Source organism: Erythranthe guttata, chromosome 12 (assembly GCF_056151865.1).
Source record: "Erythranthe guttata isolate IM_541 chromosome 12, IM_541, whole genome shotgun sequence".
Taxonomy (NCBI): domain Eukaryota; kingdom Viridiplantae; phylum Streptophyta; class Magnoliopsida; order Lamiales; family Phrymaceae; genus Erythranthe; species Erythranthe guttata.
Genome location: NC_142544.1, coordinates 12,309,478 through 12,332,811, shown reverse-complemented (window position 1 = coordinate 12,332,811; position 23,334 = coordinate 12,309,478). Strand labels below are relative to the sequence as shown.

Sequence of the window (23,334 nt, the reverse complement as noted above, 5' to 3'; positions counted from 1 at the left end):
AGTTTATGTTGCTATGTGTTATTGTTAGAATTGAATCGACAGATCGTTTTAATAATTAGAACAGGGATAGAAGAGTCTTCAAGTAGTTTTCACCGGATGAGTGTGTCAATTGCATGTGGTGTCTTAGACATACAGATATCACCTTAGGTCGTCGTTTACGAGACTTGTTATTTAATACTTTATTTCTAATTGGTTTGCATAGACATATAGTGAATCGTTTATGAATAATAGACTTATAACACACGCGACAACGGGTTATGAGTAATTTAGTGTCTCGGGTTAATAATCGGGAATGGTAACTTGCATGATAGAAGTTAATTGGGTGACGAATTATCGCATAGGGGGAAGATAAAATCCTAAATCCGTTTTTATATTGATATTTTCTCGTGTTTATTTTCTTTCATAATTAGTCTAATTATTTAGTTGATTAAATTTGACAACTTTGCGTAGGCTGGATAAAAATCATAATTGTTAGAATTTGGTACTTAGGATTAGATAATTTGAATATTCCATGTGGGATCGACATCCGACTCTCACGAGTCCACTTTTACTACTTGTTTGACATACGTGCACTCGTGTTAGGTATTTTGACAAACAAGAGGGAAGAGAAAGGGGCCAACGACGCGAGAGTGGTGCATGGCCAATTCCATCTGTGGTGGAGCGGGATGTCTCGCCAGGAGGAGTAGGGCGGAGAAGGCTTCGTCGTTTGGTGGGGCAGCGGTGCTGTGGGTGTAGAGAGAAGATAGAAGGAACCATCGTGATACAAATATAAGTTCTAGGGTTGGGAAGTAACTCAATATAAAATAAAAAGAAAATTGATATCAGAAAGGATATAATCATGAAACTATATTTATTTGTATTAATTAAAATTATTTTGGATTTATCATAAAAATGTAATTTTGTTTTGGACTCATTGTAATTGAAGGAGTCTAATGAGGGGTGTTTGTCAAATTGTCCCTTTATTATTTGGTATTGTGAAAAAAAAAAAAAATTTATATAAATTGTATTTTGTTTGATGAGGGGGATTTCAGTACTTTGCTAAAAAAAATTATTTGTGGTAGTAAACTAAGAAAAAAATGAAAAAACTTCTATAAAATATGGTATTAAACTCAGTGGTATTGATGTGAGAAACAATTGGTATTAATTTTTGCAGTCCCCTTATTCCCTTAATTTAATAGGGCTGACTAAAAAGGAAAAAAGACAATTTTCTTCTTAAAATTGAATCTTATTATTGTAAACTAAGTGGTTTATAGACAGTTCATATATTATAAGAGAATTTAACAAATTTAATAGAAGATCTAATCTAAGAAACCGAACATGCTACTAACTAAATAACTAATTAGTCAGAGGAAATGAATTCAATCTCATCTAATCCAATCTAATCCAATATAGACAACCGAATGAGGCCTTAGGCTTTTGGCTATATACGGTAATATATTACTCAGTGTGGAATAAAAAAAGAATTGCTCATCCAATTTGAAATTACATATTAAAATTTTATATGTTCTGCATGTTTAGGTGCTTATTTGTTGAAGTTAGAATGATATGATTAGTTACATTGTTATTAAAAAAAAAAAAAAAAAAAAAAATTGGCCATGTGTAATGACGAAACTCATGGATTGTGTGTAGTTTTTGCTTAAAATTTTGTGATATAAATGCAGAGATTATTTATATTATGTCATATAATGTGCAATTTTAGAACTCACCTTAGGAATCTGCAAGTGAAGTAGCTGAGTCATTGAGTGATTTGGAATATTTTCAAAACGTTTGAGCCTTTGTAGCCTACTATTTAATATATTATCACTTGAACCCTGATTGTTCGATGAAGAAATTCTTTTATTTAGCAATATTAAATTGGATAGAATAACCTTTGGAGTATTGTTGAAAATTTGTTATGCAAAAAGAAAGAAAAAGAAAAAAAAGGAAAAAAGAAAAAAAAAATCTAGAAAAGACAAAGAGGACATGAGCATCTTGATCAAAAGCCAAAGAAAATAAAGCTTGAACCATATCTCGAGAGCATAGGTAGATACCTTTGAACTCTTGTGAATTAAGTAGCGTAACAAGTCTCTAGAGGTGAAGTTATCGCTCAAAAAGTATAATCTTCAAACTTTCGGCGAAAACACATCGATTCAAGAAAAGAGTATCAAAATCTTGTTCATTACAAACCTAATTAAAATTGGGAAAATCAAAACGAGAAGAGCAACCAATAATACCCATAATTCCTTCCTTGTACCAAAAAACTAAACAATTGAAAGCCAAAAAGTTCAAAGGATCCCATTAGCTTAATTATTCAATATTAGCAGAGTAGAGGAATTTTGTGAACTTTTAGACTTAAATATTATGATGCTATGTATAAGTTCTCTCCATATTTATTGCAAAGTTGAATATTTGAAACAATAATAGAGCTTTTTTTTTTTGCAATGTGTTAAGTAATTAAGTGTGTTTGAGTTTCGAGCTTATCATTTTTGTTTAAGAATGGTTATGGCAATTGCAAATTTTGAAAAAGGAAAGTTGGTCATAATTTTTGTGATGAGATGCATGCGTCAGTTTGTTATTTTGCACGCATCTTTATATTTGCTTGAGGTCCAGCAATAGTTCAAGTTTTGGGGTGTGGAGAGTGTGATCTGCACTCTATTTCATTACTTTCCGACATGGACTGTTCTTTCTTAGTCTTTTTTATTATTGTTATGTTGTTTTGTGCTTTTAGTATTTTTATATGTAAACATGTGGAAAAGAATGAATAATACATAAAAATTCAAGTTTGGAAGCAAAATCAACGTTTGGAGAAGAAATTAAAAAGTTGGTTTAAACAGTGTTTACAATGTTGGTCCTAACTGACTAATATGAACTCCAAATGATCCGATTCAAGCAGCATAAAAAGTTATCTGAAATGGCTAGTACTCCTATTTTTACGACCATTGTCCAAATTCGGGACATACATGGGTCAAAATCAGGTTTAAAGTCCAATGATGTGAAGAATACCTTCTGCCGACTAGGATCGCGGTCCAAGAAAATTCCTTGCAAATGAGATCGCGGCCCGAGTGAATAAACGAGGTTATGGTTCTGAAGGCTCGGACCTCGATTCAAGAAAATACTTAGGAAATAGGACAATGATTTGAAAGTATTTGTGTGGAAATTTATTAAAAACGTGAAAACTTGGGCTAGAAGTTTAGCTATAAAAATAAGGTTTCCAATGCAAGTTGGAGAGGAGTCTTTGCAAGAATATTCGGAGAAAACTTGGAGCAATAAAAGCGAGAAGATGGAGAACACAGACAACAAAGAATTGACAATTTTTCATCATATTTTCTCTATTTTTCTTCTTTTTTGAACTCATTTATCGTTATTGTATTTATCATTTTTTTGAACAATCTGAGTAGCTAAACTCATACTCTAGAATTTCGTTAGAACCCTATGTGAGATTTGTTCGATTTATTTTCCTATAATACAAGTTTGATGAATTATATATTTCTTCACCTTGGGCTTTATCGATTCATGAATATGATAAGTTTGTAATTTGTTTTTATTGAAGTGATTGATGAGTTGCTTTAATTATTTAGAACTGTGGATAGAAGAACTTTCGGGTCAACTTCATCAATAATTGATTAAGAATTATACTTACTTGGGCGTAGAAATTCACCGGATCTACGAAAAACCATAAATGGAGGGAGGCTTGCAAAAGCAATGTTCTTAAGAATATATTTTCCGGTTGTCTACTGTGAATCTCTCCCGGTAGTATCCCAGTATACAACAATTGGATAATTCGATATTTGCACAAATTCGAAGCCAAAGGCAAACTCGAAACGCATAAGTGAAATTAAAAAAAAAAAACAGTAAGAAGAATTTCTTAAACGGCCTTGTTATATCTTATGCAAAATTGATCATATTTTGTCTTATTTATAGATATTTAAGAGTCTTTTCGTGAATGAATATGTTGTTTCATAAATAAATGTGTTGTTTGTGAAGAAAACTATTCAATCTAAATACGCACCTATTTGAAATAGCCTAATTAATTTTATTCATATCAAAATTCCAACAATGATGCACATTATGCACCCAAAAAACGTATAATTGATGCATAAATGCATTCAAGCTTACAAAAAGCCTATTGATCTATAATATATTTCACCTTCAATATGCCATCTCCACAAAAAAATCATACAATATATCAAACATGGGAGCTCTGTGGTCAGTTTGTCCTTCTTTATTATTTTGTGAGGAGGTCCCCGACCAACCCTCTTTATGATTCTAGGTTTATGTGTTATATCTCTTTTGCCAATAAGTTCATCCCTTTAATATGTCCAAAGGCAAACTTAATGTATATGACAAAATTACCCCCAACCCTTTAAACTCAATTCCTAATAGTAACCACCAATTTAACTTCAATTTCAATAATTTTGAACAAACTTTTTTGTTTTTCAATGACTTTTTCTTTTTCAAATTTGTTTTTTCACCTGCCGAATACCGGCGGTGACTTTTTATTGACTTGAGTTTAAGAAATATTTTGCTAAACAAGAAGAGTGTTAATCATTATCAACAAGTATATAACTTGTGAAGGTGCATTTACAAGCAAATGTTTTTATTAAAACAATATTGAAGATTACGAAAGAGAGAAGTATAGATGTTCTCTTTTACGAAGAAATCCCAAGATGTTTTTTTTGTACAAAACATCCTAGAATCAACAACAACCTATACTTAACAAAACTCTAGGATTTAAGACTAGTATTCACGAATAATGAATAGAAACAGACTCAATTTAGTACTGAGAAAACAAGGTGTTGTTGAAAGTATTCCAACATCTAAAGCTCTCTTCTCTCCACTCTCTTCAAAAATCAGTGAGAAATGAACAGCTGACTTCTCCTATTTAAAGAGTCTAATGGCTTCTTGTCCTGCACGAAATATACACACTAGAGGAGATCGCGGGTTAGTGAGTTAGTGGATTAATTAATTAAGTGTTTAAGATAATTAACCACTAGGCTAGATATAACCGTTAACTAACTACTAACAAATAATCCGCTTAAATAAATAAATAAAATTGATTTAAAAAAAGTTAAAATAAAATATATTATATTTGACTTATAAAATCAAATATCAAACCTAAAAGAATGTCTCCAAAAAGATAGATATTGTCAAACAAAGGGGTTACTATTTTGCTCTAAAACTAATTGATCGGAAAATGCTACAAGTTTTGTCAACTACGAGTCTACGACAATCTAGTAATTTTAATTTATTAATATACCAATGCATTTGTTAAAAACAAAATTAGTGCTTATGGCCATGCAAATGATGGCCTAGTGAACGAAGCAACAAAGATGTGTCAAATGTCCCAAATTCAAATTCTACAATCTCTAGGTCGAATTTGTTTGACATAAATATGATCGTGTGGCTTACATCGCTCGTACAGTTTACAAGTTATTAAATGGGGGTGGATGTTTATTCCATTCACCTATATATTTGGATGCGGATTCATTTACTACTTATTAATTAATAGAAAAATATTTAAAACATAAAAAAATGTAGAAAAAAATTGTGTGATTTGATCATAATGAATAATCATATACAAGTAAGAGCTCCCCCTACCTTACTACTTTGGCCAATAAATGCATATAGTGGTGTTCAAATAGGCCCCCTTGTGCGCCACGACACATTTAAGGTTGGCTCGTCCGATCAACAACTCAGCATGCCCACGGATTATTACAACTCGTCGGGCCATGGGTTGGAACTGTCGAACTAATGGTCACATAATCAAGAACAGGTTGTTCGAAGGATCAGGACCTTCTAGGTTGGCCGGTTATGAGTTGGTTATGGGTCGGCCCGGGTCAAACGCATGGCAATTTTCTTTTTGATGATCCCGACCGTTGATTTCAAAAGGAAAAAAAAGTCAATGTTGCCGAAGACCGGCGTTTACCGCCCGCGGCGGCAGCAACATAAAAAAAATAATAATAATAATAAAAATGAATAATAGGTATAATTTAGGGTCTAGTTGAGGTTAAGATGAGTTAAGTGATAAAATTGAAGCATATTAAAATGTGAGGCAATAATTTAGTCTTTTACACACCTCTGAACTTTGTCTAGATTTTGTTATAAAAGAGATTTTGGTGTTGTCCTCTCTATGAATAAGTAGGCCATGATGGGTTTCTTTTTAAATGCCCCAAAAATCTAATTAATGCATTTATAAATCAGAGAAATGTTTGAAATAATTTAGATTAATGAAAAAACTATATAAATATTTATATAGAATAATGAATTCTGTAAGGTTCTATATGATAATATAGGCGTGAAAATAACTTAAAATTATTTATATAAAAATAGATATTAATAAATTTGTCCAATAAAAAAATTAATAAATAATTGAATAACTTATTTAATCGAGCTTAATTCAAATAGAGTCATAGCAAGATCAAGCTCGGTTCATCATATATGGGCTCGCTAAAATGACTCAATCTCGATACACCTTACAATTAACTAGGTTATCAGATAAAATTTGGTCGAACTGTCAAGCTTCATGTAGGCCGAGCTCAATTGACATTCCCACATATTCTCTACTCAACATTTCACTGTTATTTGCATATATATATATATATATATATATATATATATATATATATATATATATATATATATATATATATATATATATATATATATATATATATATATATATATATATATATATGGGATAATTAGCAAGAACCCCCTCATCTAGGTAAATGAGTTAAGAAAACACCCTCTTCCAAAAATAATTAGAGAAAACCCCTTTACCTAACATTTCACCCAAGTGATATTTTCATAATTCCAAAACTACCGTTAATTATCTACTATACTCTTTCAAACCCTAATCTTATTTTCTCTTCTCTTCCGTCTCTTCTTTCCCCGTCCATTCTCTGTTTTTCTTTTCTCCATTTTATACTTTTCTCTCTCAATTCTTAGATTACTCTCTCTTGATCGGAAGATGAAGAACCAACTGGAACGGAACAACGATGCTAATTCCGTTGAAGCCTTTGTTGTCGGTGCCGTCTCCTTCGTCGTCGCTGTCGAAGTCGGGGTCGGGGTCGTCGTCGTTGTCGGCAGATCTTAACAAAAGCCATAAATTGTCGATTTGTTATCGAAATCGGATTTTTGATGGGTGGTGGTGCGAGTTGTGATTTTATTTATTGTTTGTAATTAAAAAACCATCATAATAGCAAAGTAAGGTGATGATGGTGTGTTGTGACGGCGGTGTAGTGACGATGGGGAGGCTGATTTAGGGTTTTTCGGTGGATTGAACGGATGAAGGTGCGTGTAGAGAATTTCGCGCAGGCTGTTACCTTAATCGACTATGTACATGTTCATAGTCGATTAAGCTAATCGACTATGCTCTGGTAGTCGATTAAGGTTCATCGATTCCAATTTTTTTTTTTTTTTGGATTTTTTGTTTATTGCTTTCAATTGTATAAATCATTTATAATATTTGTATATTTTTTTGTTTTTGTAATATATAGTTGATTTTGTATTTTTTTCGCAGTTGTGATTTGTTATTTTTAGTAGCAGATTCTTAATCGACTATGCTTCACATCATAGTCGATTACTATACCTGATATAAAACAAAAATTAAAAATAAATAAATAATTAAATAATTTCCTTAATCGACTATGAAGCATAGTCGATTAAGGCTAATCGACTATGCTTCATAGTCGATTAAGGAAACTGATACAGAAAAGACGGAAGAAAAAAAACGGAAAAAAAAAAAATCGCTGAGCGTGACCCAGTGATGATGTGGCGGGCGGGGGCAAAGCATGAAAGCATAATGGCTGAAAATGGGTGTGGACTTTTCTCAAATGGACTAAAATATTTTGGGCCTCCCTCCATTAAAAAAAGTAGTGAGGGGTTTTCTCAAAAAACCCATATATATATATATATATATATATATATATATATATATATATATATATATATATGGGATTATTTGTCAAAAGCCCCCCATTACACAAGGCTAATTACAATAGATCCAATTTTTTTAGAACTTTTTGAGATAAATCCATTTCGGCATTAAATAATAAAAAATAATAAATTATCACTATTTTACCCCTAACCTAAAAGTAACGTATATTTTATGATTGGAAATAAAAAAAATTAAAAAAGATTTGTAATATCTTTTCCTATTATATCGCAATTAATTATAAATTAAATGCGATATAATAATATATTTTCCTATTATAACGCAATTAATTACGAACAACACCGGCTTCTCCCCTGCAATCATTCATCAAGAAATCCTCATCGCATCGGAAATATCTCCGCAGCCGCTCCGCCTCAAAACCTGCGTCCGTCGCTCCTCCTCCCCGCCGCCACATCCGCGGCGAATTTCCGCTTCAACGTCGAGTTCCAGTGGTTTTTAATCGCGTTATAGGTGTGCCTGACGAGCAGCCTCGAGATCGACGCCCACTTGTTCCCAAACTCGGCGTGCGCCTTGAGAATAGTCTCGTCCTCCTCCGCCGTGAACGGGCGGTGACGAAAGCTGATTGCACCACCGCAGCCCACAGGACTTCCCCGATCTCCCCGAAATCGACCGGCATATGAACGACCAATTCCTAGTGCCGTGCCGCTCAACCAATTTATTCAACAACTCATCCTCCTCCGTACTCCACGGCCCCTTGATCCTGTCACGAACCTCCTCCGCCGCCATTGATTAATCAACACACACACAAGTCGGTAAATCCATAACCAAAAAAAATTTGAATATTTTATTCGAGCAATTATATAGATACAGAGTCCTTGTATATGTACAAGGGGTTAGATTATAGGGATTATTTGTCAAAAGCCCCCCATTACACAAGGCTTTTTTGGTTCAAGTTCTTGAGCAACCAAAGTGATGCCGAATTTGTTTGTATACATTTGTTAATAGTGGTTTTGGATGAACATTTGTTAATAGTGGTTTTGGATGAACATATACTGGATTACACTTATGTAACAGTCGATTACACTAATTTAATAGTGGATTACGTTTTTTTAATGTGGATTATGCTTATTTTATAGTAAATTTTACTTCAATTCTATAGTGGTTTTCGATAAATTTATGCTTATTTTATATTAATTTGTACTTTTAACTTCATAGTGGTTTTCGATAAATTTAGTGTTTTTCATGTTATATTGCTGGTATATAGAGTGGTTTTCATGTTTATATAGTTGTGTTATATAGAGTGATTTTCATGTTTATATGAGTGGTTTTTATTTTAAAAAACTGGAAAGAAAAAAAAACCATTTTTAAATAAAATTGAAATTAAGAAACAATAAAAACCATGAAAAAATTAAAATAAAATTTAAATCATTTTTTAAATTAAAATAAAAAGCATGAAAATATAAATAAGAAAAAAATAATTTAAAATAAAAAACCAAAAATAAAAAAAAAAAAAAATAATAATTACAAAATTTTCTTTTAAATCGAATAAAGAAAATCATTAAACAAAATAAATAAGAAAAGAAAAAAAAAACTGAATTAGCGTGATAAGGGGAATAATTTTTGGAGAAGATTTAGGTGTAGATTATGTATATACTTTTTGTAAAATTAAATAATTATACTAATTAATAGTTAGTGGGGGTATATATGGTTTTTCAGGCCCATTGGATTTATCTCAAATGTCATTTATAAATAAAGGATTTATCAAGAATTAAAATCCCAATAAAGGGTGTTCGGCATATTTCGGTTTACATTGCCCGTCTAGCTCAGTTGGTAGAGTGCAAGGCTCTTAACCTTGTGGTCGTGGTTTCGAGCCCCACGGTGGGCGTTATTAATAATCAAATTTTGCCCGCATGGGTGTAGCTCAACTGGTTCCGGAGGTGGTAAGTTGGTGCAAGGTCCTAGGATCGAATCTTGGCAGCCTTTCAACTCCAATGAGTTGGTTCCTTGTGGGCACCAGGTCCGGGTCCGCTACCTTAACGGGCCGTTGAGTTACCATGATTTACATTCCTCCATCAATCCTTGTCGGGCCAAGGGATGGGGGCTCGCCTTTTATATATATATATATATATATATATATATATATATATATATATATATATATATATATATATATATATATATATAGCGAGCAATCGGTGGCTGCTCTCCATTATTATCCCTTTACAGGGTGATTCGTTCCCTCCGAACCCAATCGGAATCTCAAACTCTTCATAGTGTACTACCACGTGGAGGGCCTCGCCCGCCGGTTGAAGCGTCTGCGGCATCGACGCCGTGCTCTACCGGGTGCCCCAAACCCTTCCCGATGAAGTCCCCGCCAAAATGCTGGCCCCAGAGAAGGACGATTCGATTCCCGTAATCGGGTTTCCGGAGGATTTGACCGGTTCGATTCCCGTAATCGGGTTTCCGGAGGATTTGACCGGCGCCGATGGGTTTCTCTTCGGGTTTCTGACGAGGTACGGGTCCATGGCTGCGCAAATGAAGCCTTTCTTTGATTCGACTGTGCAGCTATGGAGGGAGCAAAAACTCGCCCGGAAAACAAGCCGGCTTTTTCGTCAGCACCGGCACTCAAGGCGGCGACCAATAGACCACTGCGTAAGGCCCCCTTACTGTTGTTGCTCTTATTGTTTTCTTTGTTTTCATACTCGATATATGTTTGGTTTTAATATTAACGTTTGCTGTAAGAATTAGCCGTTGATTGATTGAGTTTCCATCGATACAAATGCAAGAAATGCGTATATTGAGTTTCTTTAAAATATTTGCAAATTAGTAATGTGAATTCTAAATAAGATGCACGATTGATGATGGTGGGTTTTTTATTGGTCAACTTTTCTGAGTTTTCTGCTAAACTGATTTCCGTAATTCCTGTCGTAAATTTCTTTCGGGGACTTATTACTAAATAAGGGGATAGCGTTTGAACGAAACAAGTGGGAACCTTCGTTCGGTGACTACGGCCTATCATGGAAAAGCAATCAATCTATATGTTGTTATGCAGCTTATGTTGGCAAGAAATTATGAATTTTAACGTAAAGATCGATGACTTTTAGTGTGAACAACGTATGCGACTCGTATGTTATATCTCGTAAACCAGTTAGTAATAAATAATAATAGTGGAGGTATAAGAATCTAAAACAGTTGTTATGTTTTTACCTCTAATCTGCTGCATCTTCTTAATTTTAGCTTCATCGACCCTAATTAGTAGTAGAATCACAATTACGAACATGTCAAAGTGCATTAGAACTCGTGTTTTTTCATCATCCATTCTTCTCTTCACTATTGGTGTTAGTTTGATGGGAGTCATGAATGATGAGATCGAGTAATGTGTTTATGGAAGCATATTTCTTTTACCACCGAAGCATAATGTACAATCACAAGAAATATATACGAACCCCACATTGTTTTTAAAGGCATTTTCGTGCCGTTGTTTTATATATTATTTGGCCTCGTTTGGTTGGTATAGTCACGGTTAATCAAATATTGGACCGTATTGGATGTATGCTTAGTCCATCAACTTTTCAAGCCAACCCACAATTGTGATTAACCAAACGAGGCCTTTTCACTTTCGGTTTACAATTCAATGATTGGTTGAAAATCTTAGTTAACAGTAGATCACTCTTTTAGTTTTGTTGTTTGCTGTACATCTTTGTTGTCTCTTTGATGAAACAGGGTCCTCGTATGTAATCGTAAGATGATAAGAACGAACATGTGTTTTGTCATATGATAAAATTTGATTCAATTCTCACGTTAACCGATTTAGGTGAACTGCAATTACTCAACTAGCAGATACGGAATGCTTTTTGTTCCGATTGGATATACTTTTGGAGCAGGTGTGTTTAAAATGGATTCGATAAGAGGTGGCTCTCCGTACGGTGCTGAAGTTTATGCAGGTGATGGAACAAGGGAACGGTAATAAGAGGAAAAGAAAGGTGTTGGATAATGATAGCCAGTCTCTCTGCAGCTTGCTTTTGATGGTGTCAAGGATATTACCGGTATTGAACATCTCTCATTATCCATTATCAAGAATTACTATTAGGTGTAATAATTCTCGATTGTTTTAATCTATGGAGCCATTTTTGACGGAATTGTTATAGCTGATGTTCTTTTTAGGATGGGCAAAATCGAAGTATAGTGTTAAACAAGTAGGTGTAACCGTTGAGTTTTATGGCGGCGAACTCAATGTAGTCAATTACGGGAAATCGAAATAAAAAATGTGACAATGTGGATTATGCTAAAAAGGTTTTATTACCGAATAGTGGGAAAAAATCTCAAAATGCATAAACAAATGGAACTCCGAGTGGATGTCCAAAGATTTCACCGATTATTAGTGAGGATAGTAATCCAAAGATTGCACAATATCACATTGTGCATTCGCATCACCAACTCGGTCGAAATAACCGATCGACTTGTGCAAATATGACTACGGGACACCGCGCCTTGCGCGGTGCTCCGTACCTAGTATATATATATATATATATATATATATATATATTTTAAGTATATATATATATGTCTATGGCCCCCAAATCCCGCCCCCCTATTTACTTTTGCTTTTTTTTTGGACAGTTTTATTCTGAAACGGCGTGCTTCTTCTTTTCCTTTTCCTTTTTTTTTTTCAAAATCTGCCCTTCGCCGCAATCGACGACTTCTTCCCTGTAATTTTCTCTGCAGGTGTTGAACGGTGTGCATCCAGGTATTGAACGGTGGTGCACGGGCCTACAATTTCTGACTATGACCGCCGCCCTCCTCTGCCGCCTTCAATCAGGTCTTCCGCCGCCGCCTCCGCCGCTTCGTTCGAGGCCACCGCCCCAGCTGCCAGTGTCACTTCCCACCGCATTTTTCATCCAATTGCAGACCGCTCCCCCTTTTCGATCTCATCCGGACTTGGATTACTCAAGAATTGTCTATTGTCGGTGCCCACCCCTTTTCTCCAACATAATCATGGTACTGATCCTATTTTCTTTCTCATCCTCTTCGTTTTCTCCAGTTCTCCCAATTTTTATGTATTGGTATTGATTCGATCGATTTTATTCAACTCTCGGTTGGAACGCTTCCACTGTTCTTTGTATTAATTTAATTTCTCCCAGACTCGTCCGCCATTACAACTGTCCTTTGTTTATATTTGAGAGTTTTTCATGTTTTTTCTAATAAATTTCCGTACTTCGTACAGTGTCTTCTCTTTCTTATGAGCTTCCTCTTGCTTTAGTATCATCTTCTTATTTTTTTTATTACATTAGTGGTGACGAAATGAGGTGTTGTGGGTTTTGGCCTCAAAGTTTTTTAATGTTTCATCCAATAATGTTTCTGATTTTATACAAATTGTCTTTCCTTTTTTATGAATTTTCTTTTGGTTTTACAGTTTGTACGTGCTCAACAATTTGCTTTCGAAACCTTACCCCGTCTTCCTGTAAAAATTCTTCATACCCCTACCAAAGTGTATTTGAGTTTCTTTAAATTTATTTGTGGAGAGATGATTCCTCCTATTCATTTGTTTTTACGATTATTAGGTGTTTCCTTTGGGGATTCTTCGTGTTAGTTCTTCCGTGTTCTACAACACCGTGCCTCATTTGTGGACGCGAAATCTTGAGATTTATTTCACTGTAGCCTTGAAAAGCACATTGGTGTGGTAAGTGTAAACCCCGTATAACATCCCGAAAGCATTCTTCGATATTTAATCTAAAATTGTATTTTTCAGGCCTTGATTTTGCTCGTCAGTCTATGATTTGTCGATTTTAGCCTTTGCTTTTGCTATTGTTCGGATATTCTGAATTTTTTTTTATGGAACTCCTCTGTTTTTGTTTCTCTCTGTTTTGGTGATATGGTCTTATTCTTCAAACTGTGGCCTGATTTTTTCCTTATTTTAAGATCATGCATTGTTGAAGCAGGTGAAAGCAATGAGGCAACTACAACTTAGAAAATTGAGGATTGTGGCAAACAAGCAAATGTGCAGCAAATCTCTGTAGCTCAATTTCTTGTTTGTGTTTCCTTTGCACGATTTTTCTTTTTATCTTTAATCAAATGAGGTCTGGTATCGATTGTTTAATTTATGCTATCGATTCGTGACTGGAATTTTAACTAATAAATGTAAACACTTCCATTGCAGATCTGCTCGTGGGGTCTTGTCTGGTAAAACATATTGAGGACTTGCACTTGCGCAACAACTGTATTAGGTGTTTTTTCTGTCATTAAAATTTTACAGTTCAGTTCCAATGACAAATGATCTTTTTTTGTGCTGCTAGAATTCAGCTATGTTCTATGATTCCATGCTCTCTTTTGTATCAAAAAATGATGCTTGTTTATTTAGTACAGGTTGATACTCTTGAATTTTTTTATTAGGTTTAAGTGTATCATGTTATATCACTTTTATTATTAGCTGCAACAATAAAAAGTTTCTGATAGTTATATGAGTATTAGTTTGTTTGATTTTAAGCACATTAAAAATGATATCTTGGCTTATTGTTTTTAGTTTCTTGTTTGGTACAAATTGCTATAAATGGGTGGTTCTTTTGACGCTAATATGTTGGATTTTTTTTTATAGGCGTGGTAAGAGTAGGGAGTTGAAGCTATGGAGGGAGCGCGTCTGCTTGGATTGCATTTGTGGGGCCGACCAGGCACCTCACTGCCGCCAATTTTTTTGCCCCGTCTGGATGCGTATGAGTTTCACTTTCACTATTTGTGTGCCAATTCTTAAAAATCGAATAATTGATGCATGTTTATTGGTTATCTGTGGTCTATAGAGGTTTTATAATTTGCCTGTGCTTCTCTTTTCATTAGTCATAAGTTGCTGCTTGAGTTTAGTTTTTATTTGTTTAGTTTATTGGGAGTTTTATTGAAGTTTTGAACTGATATACAAGTATTCTTTGGATAGTTATAATATTAAACTTGTATTATTCAATCAAACAGATCGACATTGTATACATGGGAGACACTCTTAATTATTCATCTATGTAGATTTTTATATTAATACGCAGTTTGCAGGTGATCCTCTCGTGGAAGATATCTCTAGACTGCACAACAACGGTGTAGGCAGATCAAATAGGGTATAGTTTTTAGTTCTGATAACTTATTATGAGTTCTTTTATGTTCTTAAAGTTGGAAAGTTTATGTTGGCTGATTTTTCCATTTTCAAAAATTATTTTACCTGAACAAATAAAGTAATAGATTGAGCCACGATGTTGACAAGTTTGTAGAGCCAACCGATGCATACAGTGATTTGTTCGACAACCTGAATTGGTGAGTTTATATGTTTTCCCTTTAAGGTAAAACCATTTAGGTTCCGATTCTGGATCCAGGCGCATGGTTGAAGTGATGAAATAATTTTCTTCTTTGCCTCAATACATTCCGGTATTCCATTTTCCTTACGATATGAGTCTGTGTTGCATTTATTCCTTATGATATTTCTTCAGTACTGTTTTTAAATTATATATATTAAACGATATTCAGTTTTCAGTTCTTTTATGTGGGATAGAGCTATGACGGATTTATGCATGTGTGTGTGTGTGTGTGTGTGAGAGTGTGGATTACCTAACAAAATATGCTTGTTTTGCAGTGTGAAAATAGCTAATTAGGAAAACATGGACTTCTTTTAATGTTATTTCCAGTCTCTCTCCAAGGCCATGCACAAGTAAGTCACTATATTTCTAGCTGGTTAATTTGTTATGTAATCATTTTTCTTTTTAATTATTATCGAGGAGAGGCATGGTTGTTTCGATGATTTTATTTGTTACTTCTGCCCCACTTAAATATCAATAGTCTAATTGCTTTTTAGATTAATTAGTATGATTCTTTGCAAATTTCACGGTAGAAGATATAGAGGAGGGTGTTCAAGGTACCCTTCTAATCCATATATGATTGTGTGATTATGTAAAGTTCAATTTTCTTTTCTGATGATGATTAGCTTTGGCTGATTAGATTTGTACGTTGTATTATATGGAAGTGAGATTAGGAACTCCACCACTGGAGTTTAATGTGAATTTTGTTTGGGAGCGACATCTTGGCTGCAAGTGATATACTTTGATTAAAAAATATCTGCTTCTCTATTTTCCGTTTGAATGAGACTATAAATTTGTGAATCATTATTTGCTATGTTATGTTCAGGCTAAAATTCCTCTGGAAAAGGCGCACACATATTTTGCTAGTGGACTCAAAGGTAAGTGCTTACGAAATAGATAGATAGATTGATAGATATAGTGTTAACTGTAGCAGATGAAGAGAACCCAAAATTTATCAATTATGTAGTGTTGATGAGGCAGTGAATAAAACAAGGCACCGCGCATTGCGCGGTGCTCCTCACCTAGTATATATATATATATATATATATATATATATATATATATATATATATATATATATATATATATATATATATATATATATATATATATATATATATATATATATATATATATATATATATATATATATATATGGGTCTTTACAAATAAGCCCATTAATAGGTACTTATTCATAAAGAGATTCAGACTAAAAGCTCATTTACCAATAAGTCCGCACATGGTCCAGATGATTTTTTTAAAGAACTAAAATAACATCTCATACTTTAATATGCTCCAATTTCATCCTTAACTTAATTTAACTTTAATTTGATCCCAAATTTCACAAATTATTCAATTTTGACCCAAAACTTTTTTTTTCTCAATTTTTTTTCCCTCCGGATTCCGGCGTTGACCTTTTTTTTTTTTTTTTCCTTTCTGTAACTTTTTTTTTTCCGTTTAAACAGCAATATTGTTGTGATTGACAGTAATATTAACTATACTACGGTTAAACATAGTAAAATTAACTAAACTATAGTTTAACACAGTAATATTGCTATATTAATCTCTAGCACAGTAATATTAACACAACAAAACTCATTATTATTGTGTAATAAAGTAATATTACTATGTTGACCGTTCAACAAATGTAAACATAATAAAAAGCCAAAAGAATTAATATTACTGTGAGTGACAGTAATATTGCTATAACAACAGTAATATTACCGTCAACCACAGTAATATTACAATAATAGACAGTAATATTATTACGTTACTCCGTGAATAACTCAAACAAACAAAAAATTCCAAACAAAATAATAATATTGATGTGGATGACAACAATATTAATATAACAACAGTAATATTACCGTCAACCACAGTAATAGTATTGTGTTTACAGTAATATTACAATAATAGACAGTAATATTATTACGTTAGCCCGTGAATAACTCAAACAAAACAAAAAAACCCCAAAAAATAATAATATTGATGCTGTTGACAGTAATATAATTACGTTGATTTGTCAACAAATCAACAAAATAAAAAAAATTAACAAAAAATAAAAAATAATAATATTACGTTAATTTACTGTCAACGGCAGAATAATTACATAAATGTATTGTCAACGGCAGTACAATTACGTTAATTAACTGTCATTGACAGTATAATTACCTTAATTTACTGTCAGTGACAGCACAATTACGGTCAACGTTTAGCGGCGGACGTAAAAAAAAAAACAAAAAAAAAAAAGTCAATGCCGGAGACTGGCGAAAAAATCCGAAAGAAAGAAAGAAAAAAAAATTGAAAAGTCAATGTCGGAGACCGGCGTTGACCGTCGGTCAACGCTGGAATCCGGCGGCAAATTTTTTTCTTTTTTTTCAAAAAAAAAAGTTTTGGGTCAAAATTGAATAATTTGTGAAATTTAGGATCAAATTGAGATTAAATTAAGATAAGGATGAAATTGGAGTATATTAAAGTATGCTCCAAAAAAAAGTCAAAATTGAATTTTTGTGGTTAAAATTGGATTTTGTGGACAAAATTGATTGAATTGGGGTTACAATTAAGAATTGGGTATAAATGGTTGAGGGTAATATTGTGATATACATGAATGTTTCCTTTATTTATAATAAATATTAAATGGATGGGCTTATTGGTGAAAGAGATATAGCCCCTAAACATAGAATAATAAAGATGCTTGGTTGGAGACTTATGCATAAAAACCCCATATATATAATGTTGAAAAAATGGTGGTGTAGAAAGATAAATTACATACTTCTATATAATTTAGGACTATGCAGAATATTACTTGGGAATTATTTGACAACCCCTCATTAGACTCTTCCAATTACACTGAGTCCAAAAAAACTCAATTTGAAAGTTAAATTCAAAACAATTTTAATTAATAAAAATAAATATAGTTTTACAATTATATTCTTTCTATATCAATTTTTCTTTTATTTTATATTGAGTTATTCCCCAAACCCTAGATCTTATACTTGCATAACGACGCTTCCTCCTATCTTCTCTCCACACCCACAACCCTCCTGCCCCGCCGGACGACTACGCCCTCTCCGACCTACTCCTCCTCGACGAGACCTCCCGCTCCACCGCAGATGGAACTGTCCCTGCCATCGCTCCCCACATTTGCCTTCACGTCGATGGCCCCTTACTCTTCCCTCTCCACGTCGCGCCCTTATTTCCTCTCTCTCCACCGCCGCCCAACCTCACCTATTAGATGCCATCAGCAGTCGTGTGTTCCATTCTTGTTTGTTTATGTGTAATATTGGAATATATTTCATGAGTGTTGATTATTCGTGATTTAGATGTTAAGGTGCGGGCATTCACATGTTTTGTGAATCATTAGTATAGAAATCAAAAGGTGTCATATGTGGCAAAGTTGAAATTGAAATGATTAGAGAACTCATAATCGGTTGATGATAATTCATCTAGAGTTTGTTAATTTGTTAAATAAAGTCGGGGACGTTCACGCGTGTGTATGTGATTTCGAAGGTTGCAACGGCATAAGCAGCGATGTGGGCGAGGCATGATTCTTAGTGGGTTATGTTATTTTACATAGTGGATTATGATATGTTTGCAATGGAGTACTTTAATTATATAGTGGTTTTCGATAAGTTTAATAGTAGATTTCATAATAGAATATGTTAATTACATTGTGGTTTTCGTTAATTATAGAGTGGTTTTCATTAATTCTATAGTGGTTTTCGTTAATTACCTAGCGATTTTTATTAATTAGATATCGATTTTCGTCAATTATATAGTGGTTTTTGTTAATTACATAGTGATTTTCGATAAGTTTATATTGAATTTTCGTAACCAAATATGTTAATCACATCGTGGTTTTTTATAAGTTTATAGTGAATTTAAATTTGTTAAAAACTATTTTTTTAAATGAATTTGAAAAACAGAAGTAAAATAAATTAAAAGATCAAAAATCAAAATAAAAAAACGAAAATAATTTTTTTTAAAAGAAAATCAAACATTTCCTATTAAAAATTCGAAAATAAAAATAAAATAAAAACCAATTTTTTAATCGATATTCAAAAAACCGATTTAATGAAGGAAAAAAATACAAAAAAAAAAATAAAAAAAAAATAATTGCAAAAGAAATAAAAATTGAAATCCTGTGAGATTGTTGAGGATTTACCAACCCTCATTAGGAGAGTTGGTACCTAGCCTTTACCAATAGGGTAACGGTCTAGGGTTCGAGTCCCCCCTCCCCTACTTCCCCTTGTAATGGACTTGAATTTACTCAAAAAAAAAAAAACAAGATTGTTGATGATTTTGGGGAATCGGCGGATATTTAGGGGGAGTTATTTTGGAGGAAGATATAATCTTTTTTTTTTCTTTCTATTTTCGGAAGAATAATTCGGGGCATTTTTGTAAGTTACAAGTAAAAGGAGTTCTCACTAATTGGTGATTTAAAATTGGTGTTATCTTAATGCCAAAATTCTATGAGGGTCCATTTGGATGGAGGGATTTGGGGAGGGATTTGATTTGGGGAATGAATTTGAAATGACTCCAATTTTGGAGTCATTTGAAATCCATCACTATTGCTCCAAAATCAACTAAAAAGGAGGGGTGGGGATTTGAATCCATCTCCAAATCCCTCAATCCAAACAAGTCCGAGGGATTTGTTATTATGGATTTGAAATCCCTCCCCCAAATCCCTCCATCCAAATGCACCCTGAGGGACTTTTGTCAATAGCCCCTATTAATTTGATGTTTAAGCGCATTATTATATTAAAAGAATCTTATATTTGACATAATCTCCTTGTATTTTTGAGTTGGCATGGGCTTATTCATGTCAATTGATTGTGAGTAAATTGCAGCATTTGAGAATCGTCAAGTGTCCGAGTAAATTATGGACATTGGAAGTTAATGATGGAAGGGCAGATATTTTTTAGGGAAAATTTGTTAGACGTCCCTTATTTTGGACTTATATTGGTAAAGATCATAGTTGTTAGATGAATATATGTATAGGTTTTTTGACTTAAAAAAATAATATAAATAAAATAAAATAATTAGTGTATAGACATAATCACCCCCAATTAATAAGAAAACAAATCTCATATATCTTCTCTTTCCAATCTCACCTCTCTTTCCAATCTCACGTTTCTCTCACCTTATATTTAATCTCTCATCTTTTTCTCTCATTTGTGTCTCACACCTCTCTCCCTCTCTCGAGCTTCTCTGGGTTTTTTTTTTTCTTTTCTTTTTCTTTACATTTTTGATAAAGAAATATTATAGAGAAGGAAAAAATAATAGGGATTTTTTTGAATTATGAGATGATTTTTCGTGGAAGAATTAAAGAGGACAACAAAAATTCAGAAATCCAAAATCATAGCCAAAATTCACATTGTGTCTCCCGTATATGAGAACCTTCCCATCGTTTTTGTTGTTAGCAATTTCCGTTTGCAGGTTTGTTTAACTTCGTTTGTTGTTTGAAAAATTGCGTTTGATGTTGAGATTCGATTGCTCTGGTTTACAATTTGCAAGGTATGTCTTAAGTTACATTTTACAAACATTTTGTTTAATGTTTTTGTTATTTGCAAATTGTTCCAAAACAATTTTTTGGTTGATGTTTTTAATGATGATGAATTTTTTTTTCCAGGTTGCTGTTTGCATTTGGCCAAGTCATAGGTAGTTTATCGCTTGCAATTCAATAATGCAAGTTTTGCTGAATGTTTTTCTTCAGTTTGTTGTTTGCAGAGTCATATGTAATTTTTTGTTTGTAATTCAGTAATACAAATTATGATATTTTGGTTTTTCAGTTTGCTGTTTGCATTTGGCGAAATCATATGTATTTTGTTGTTTGCAATTCAATAATATAAAATCTAATTTTCAGTTTGCTCTTTGCAGTTCGCGGAGTGATAGGCGTCGCTGTTCCCGGATCATAGGCGGTGGTGGGGTTGTGGTGGCGTTTTTAGAGTCTTAGTTTGTAAAATAAATTGTATATTTTTGTTATGAATAAATTTATTTGTTTGAGTTAATATTTGGAAGAGAGATGTTTGGGAATTTGTTTTGATAGGAAGATTTTTGGGGATTTGATTTGATTTAATTAAGGGTATTTTTGCCGTAATAAATATTATTAATTTATTAAAACATTCAATTTTGAGTTGGATTTACATACATAAATTATAATATAGAGGAACCTATAACAAATTGCCCCTATTTTTTAAGGCTCGTGTTTCTTTGTCGTAGGTGGGTAGTTTAAGAACCTAATTTTTGATATTTTCTCATACAAGAGATATTAGTAAATCCCATAAAATCACTAATTTTGATATTTTGCCAAAACAAAAATTCGAAAAACTTAACAAAATAAATGTACCCAGGAACTGAATAATAGAAGTCTATAATTAATTGCATAGATACAGACAAGAGAATAGGAGCTAATATAAATATTGTTAAAATAAGTTGTATTATATGAAATTAATACAACAAAACGTAATTAATTAAATAAATGACAATTATAGCTATCAAATAAGCGGAGAAAATCCCTTAGAATTTATCGGGAGCAAACTTACTTTTATTAATAAGATACATTTTTTTAAGATTTCGTTTTTATTTTGCGCAGGTGCAAATAGTGTACAAAGAGCTATATTGGCAGATTGTGCTAGTGATTACACGCAAAGGACAGGCATGCAAAGGACAGGCATGCTAAGCTGTAGATACGCCGACACACGGGGACTAGTGACTTAGCCCGTTGATCGGTGACCGGTCTCGTAAACGATTTTGGGTTCCTCATATCATAACCCGTGACCCCCGACATATCAACCCGGATGACCCGACGGGATAAAGAAAATCTAAAAGAAAATGAAAATCCATCAAAGGCTAGTTTGCCCTTGACCAGTGGCGGATCTAGCTATGGTCTAGGGGTGCAGTTGCACCCCCTTGAACAAATAATACTCTTATACATATATTTACAGAAAAGGCTATTGGTTGAGGTGGTAAAGAGATTCTCGTTCTATTAATAGGTCGCAAGTTCGATTTCCCACCCTCTGAAACTCGAATTTCTTTTTCAAATCTTAACTTTTTCACATTTTTCACTTTAAATAATTCCACAATTCACCTAAAATTTGTAAATTATAAATTTTTGGTCCACTATTTTTTCAAATCTTAACATTTTCACATTTTTTCTCTTTAAATAATTCCACAATTCACCTAAAATTTGTAAATTGTAAATTTTTGGTCCACTATTTTTATAAAGTGATATTAATTTTTTTTTTTCTACAATTTCGAACCCTCTTGGCAAAAATCCTGGATTCGCCACTATCCTTGACCTACTGGATCTGACATGTGTCAAACCTACAATTCGACGAGCCAAATTAAAATATATATTTTTTCCTTTTGAAATCAACGGTCGGGATCATAAAAAAAAAATTGCCATGCGATTGAGCCGGGCCGACCCATAACCAACCTGTAACCGGCCAACCTGGCGGGTCCTAACCCTTCGAACAACTTGTTCTTGATTATGTGACCATTAGTTCAATAGTTTTAACTCATGGCCCGACGAGTTGTAATAATGCGTGGGCATGCTGAGTTGTTGATCGGACGAGCCAACCTTAAACGGGCCTAGAGCGCACAAGGGGGTCTATTTGAACACCACTATACGCATTTATTGGCCAAACTAGTAAGGTAGGGAGCTCTTATTTGTATATAATTATTCGATATGACCAAATCACACAATTTTTTATGTTCTAAATTTTTGTTTATTAATTAATAAGTAGTAAATGAATCCGCATCCAAACATATAGGTGAATGGGATAAACATCTACGCTCGTTCAATAACTTGTAAATTGCACGAGAGATGTAAGCCACACGATCATATTCATGTGGAATTTGAATTTGGGACATTTGACATATCTTTGTTGCTTCTTTTACTAGGCCATCCTTTTCATGGCCATAAGCACTAATTATTTTTTTAACAAATGCATTGGAATATTAATGAATTAAAATTACTAGATTGTCGTAGTTGACAAAACTTGTAGCACTTTCCGGTCAATTAGTTTTGGAGCAAAATAGTACTCCCTTTGTTTTACAATATCTATCTTTTTTTTAGACATTCTTTTAGGTTTCCGGTCAATGTGGTTATTTTATGTTGGGGAAACGAAT

At 33.3% G+C, this 23,334-nt stretch overlaps 1 protein-coding gene and 1 non-coding gene across 29 annotated transcripts; both read left to right on the top strand.

Moving 5' to 3' along the window:
- Nucleotides 1–9,688: 9,688 nt before the first annotated feature.
- Nucleotides 9,689–9,761, top strand: TRNAK-CUU (transfer RNA lysine (anticodon CUU)). The gene has a single exon. It is a non-coding gene; the product is annotated as a tRNA-Lys (tRNA).
- Nucleotides 9,762–10,064: 303 nt separating this feature from the next.
- On the top strand, nt 10,065–18,909 carry LOC105969779 (putative NAD(P)H dehydrogenase (quinone) FQR1-like 2). 28 transcript variants are annotated; one of them, XM_088826311.1, is made up of 12 exons: nt 10,067–10,528; nt 11,691–11,922; nt 12,602–12,874; nt 13,438–13,556; nt 13,816–13,953; nt 14,034–14,100; nt 14,469–14,581; nt 14,909–14,970; nt 15,190–15,274; nt 15,480–15,554; nt 16,028–16,079; nt 18,712–18,909. In XM_088826311.1, the coding sequence occupies exons 2-5, from the start codon at nt 11,815–11,817 to the stop codon at nt 13,817–13,819; spliced, it is 504 nt and encodes a 167-aa protein (XP_088682437.1). In that variant the 5' UTR covers nt 10,067–10,528; nt 11,691–11,814; the 3' UTR covers nt 13,820–13,953; nt 14,034–14,100; nt 14,469–14,581; nt 14,909–14,970; nt 15,190–15,274; nt 15,480–15,554; nt 16,028–16,079; nt 18,712–18,909. The 28 variants fall into 28 exon arrangements, with proteins under 28 accessions (XP_088682436.1, XP_088682432.1, XP_088682427.1 ...); XM_088826310.1 differs by lacking the exon at nt 15,190–15,274 and adding an exon at nt 15,086–15,163 and having other exon boundaries at nt 10,065–10,528; nt 13,816–14,100; nt 18,189–18,909; XM_088826306.1 differs by lacking the exon at nt 18,712–18,909 and having other exon boundaries at nt 10,065–10,528; nt 13,816–14,100; nt 16,028–16,229.
- The last annotated feature ends 4,425 nt before the right edge of the window (nt 18,910–23,334 follow it).

Coding starts and splice junctions, on each gene's coding strand:
- LOC105969779 (XM_088826310.1), top strand. CDS start 11,815: ATGCAGGTGATGGAACAAGGGAACGGTAATAAGAGGAAAAGAAAGGTG. Junction 11,923..12,601: donor TGGTGTCAAGGATATTACCG/GTATTGAACATC, acceptor TTTTCTCTGCAG/GTGTTGAACGGTGTGCATCC. Junction 12,875..13,437: donor TTTTCTCCAACATAATCATG/GTACTGATCCTA, acceptor TACGATTATTAG/GTGTTTCCTTTGGGGATTCT.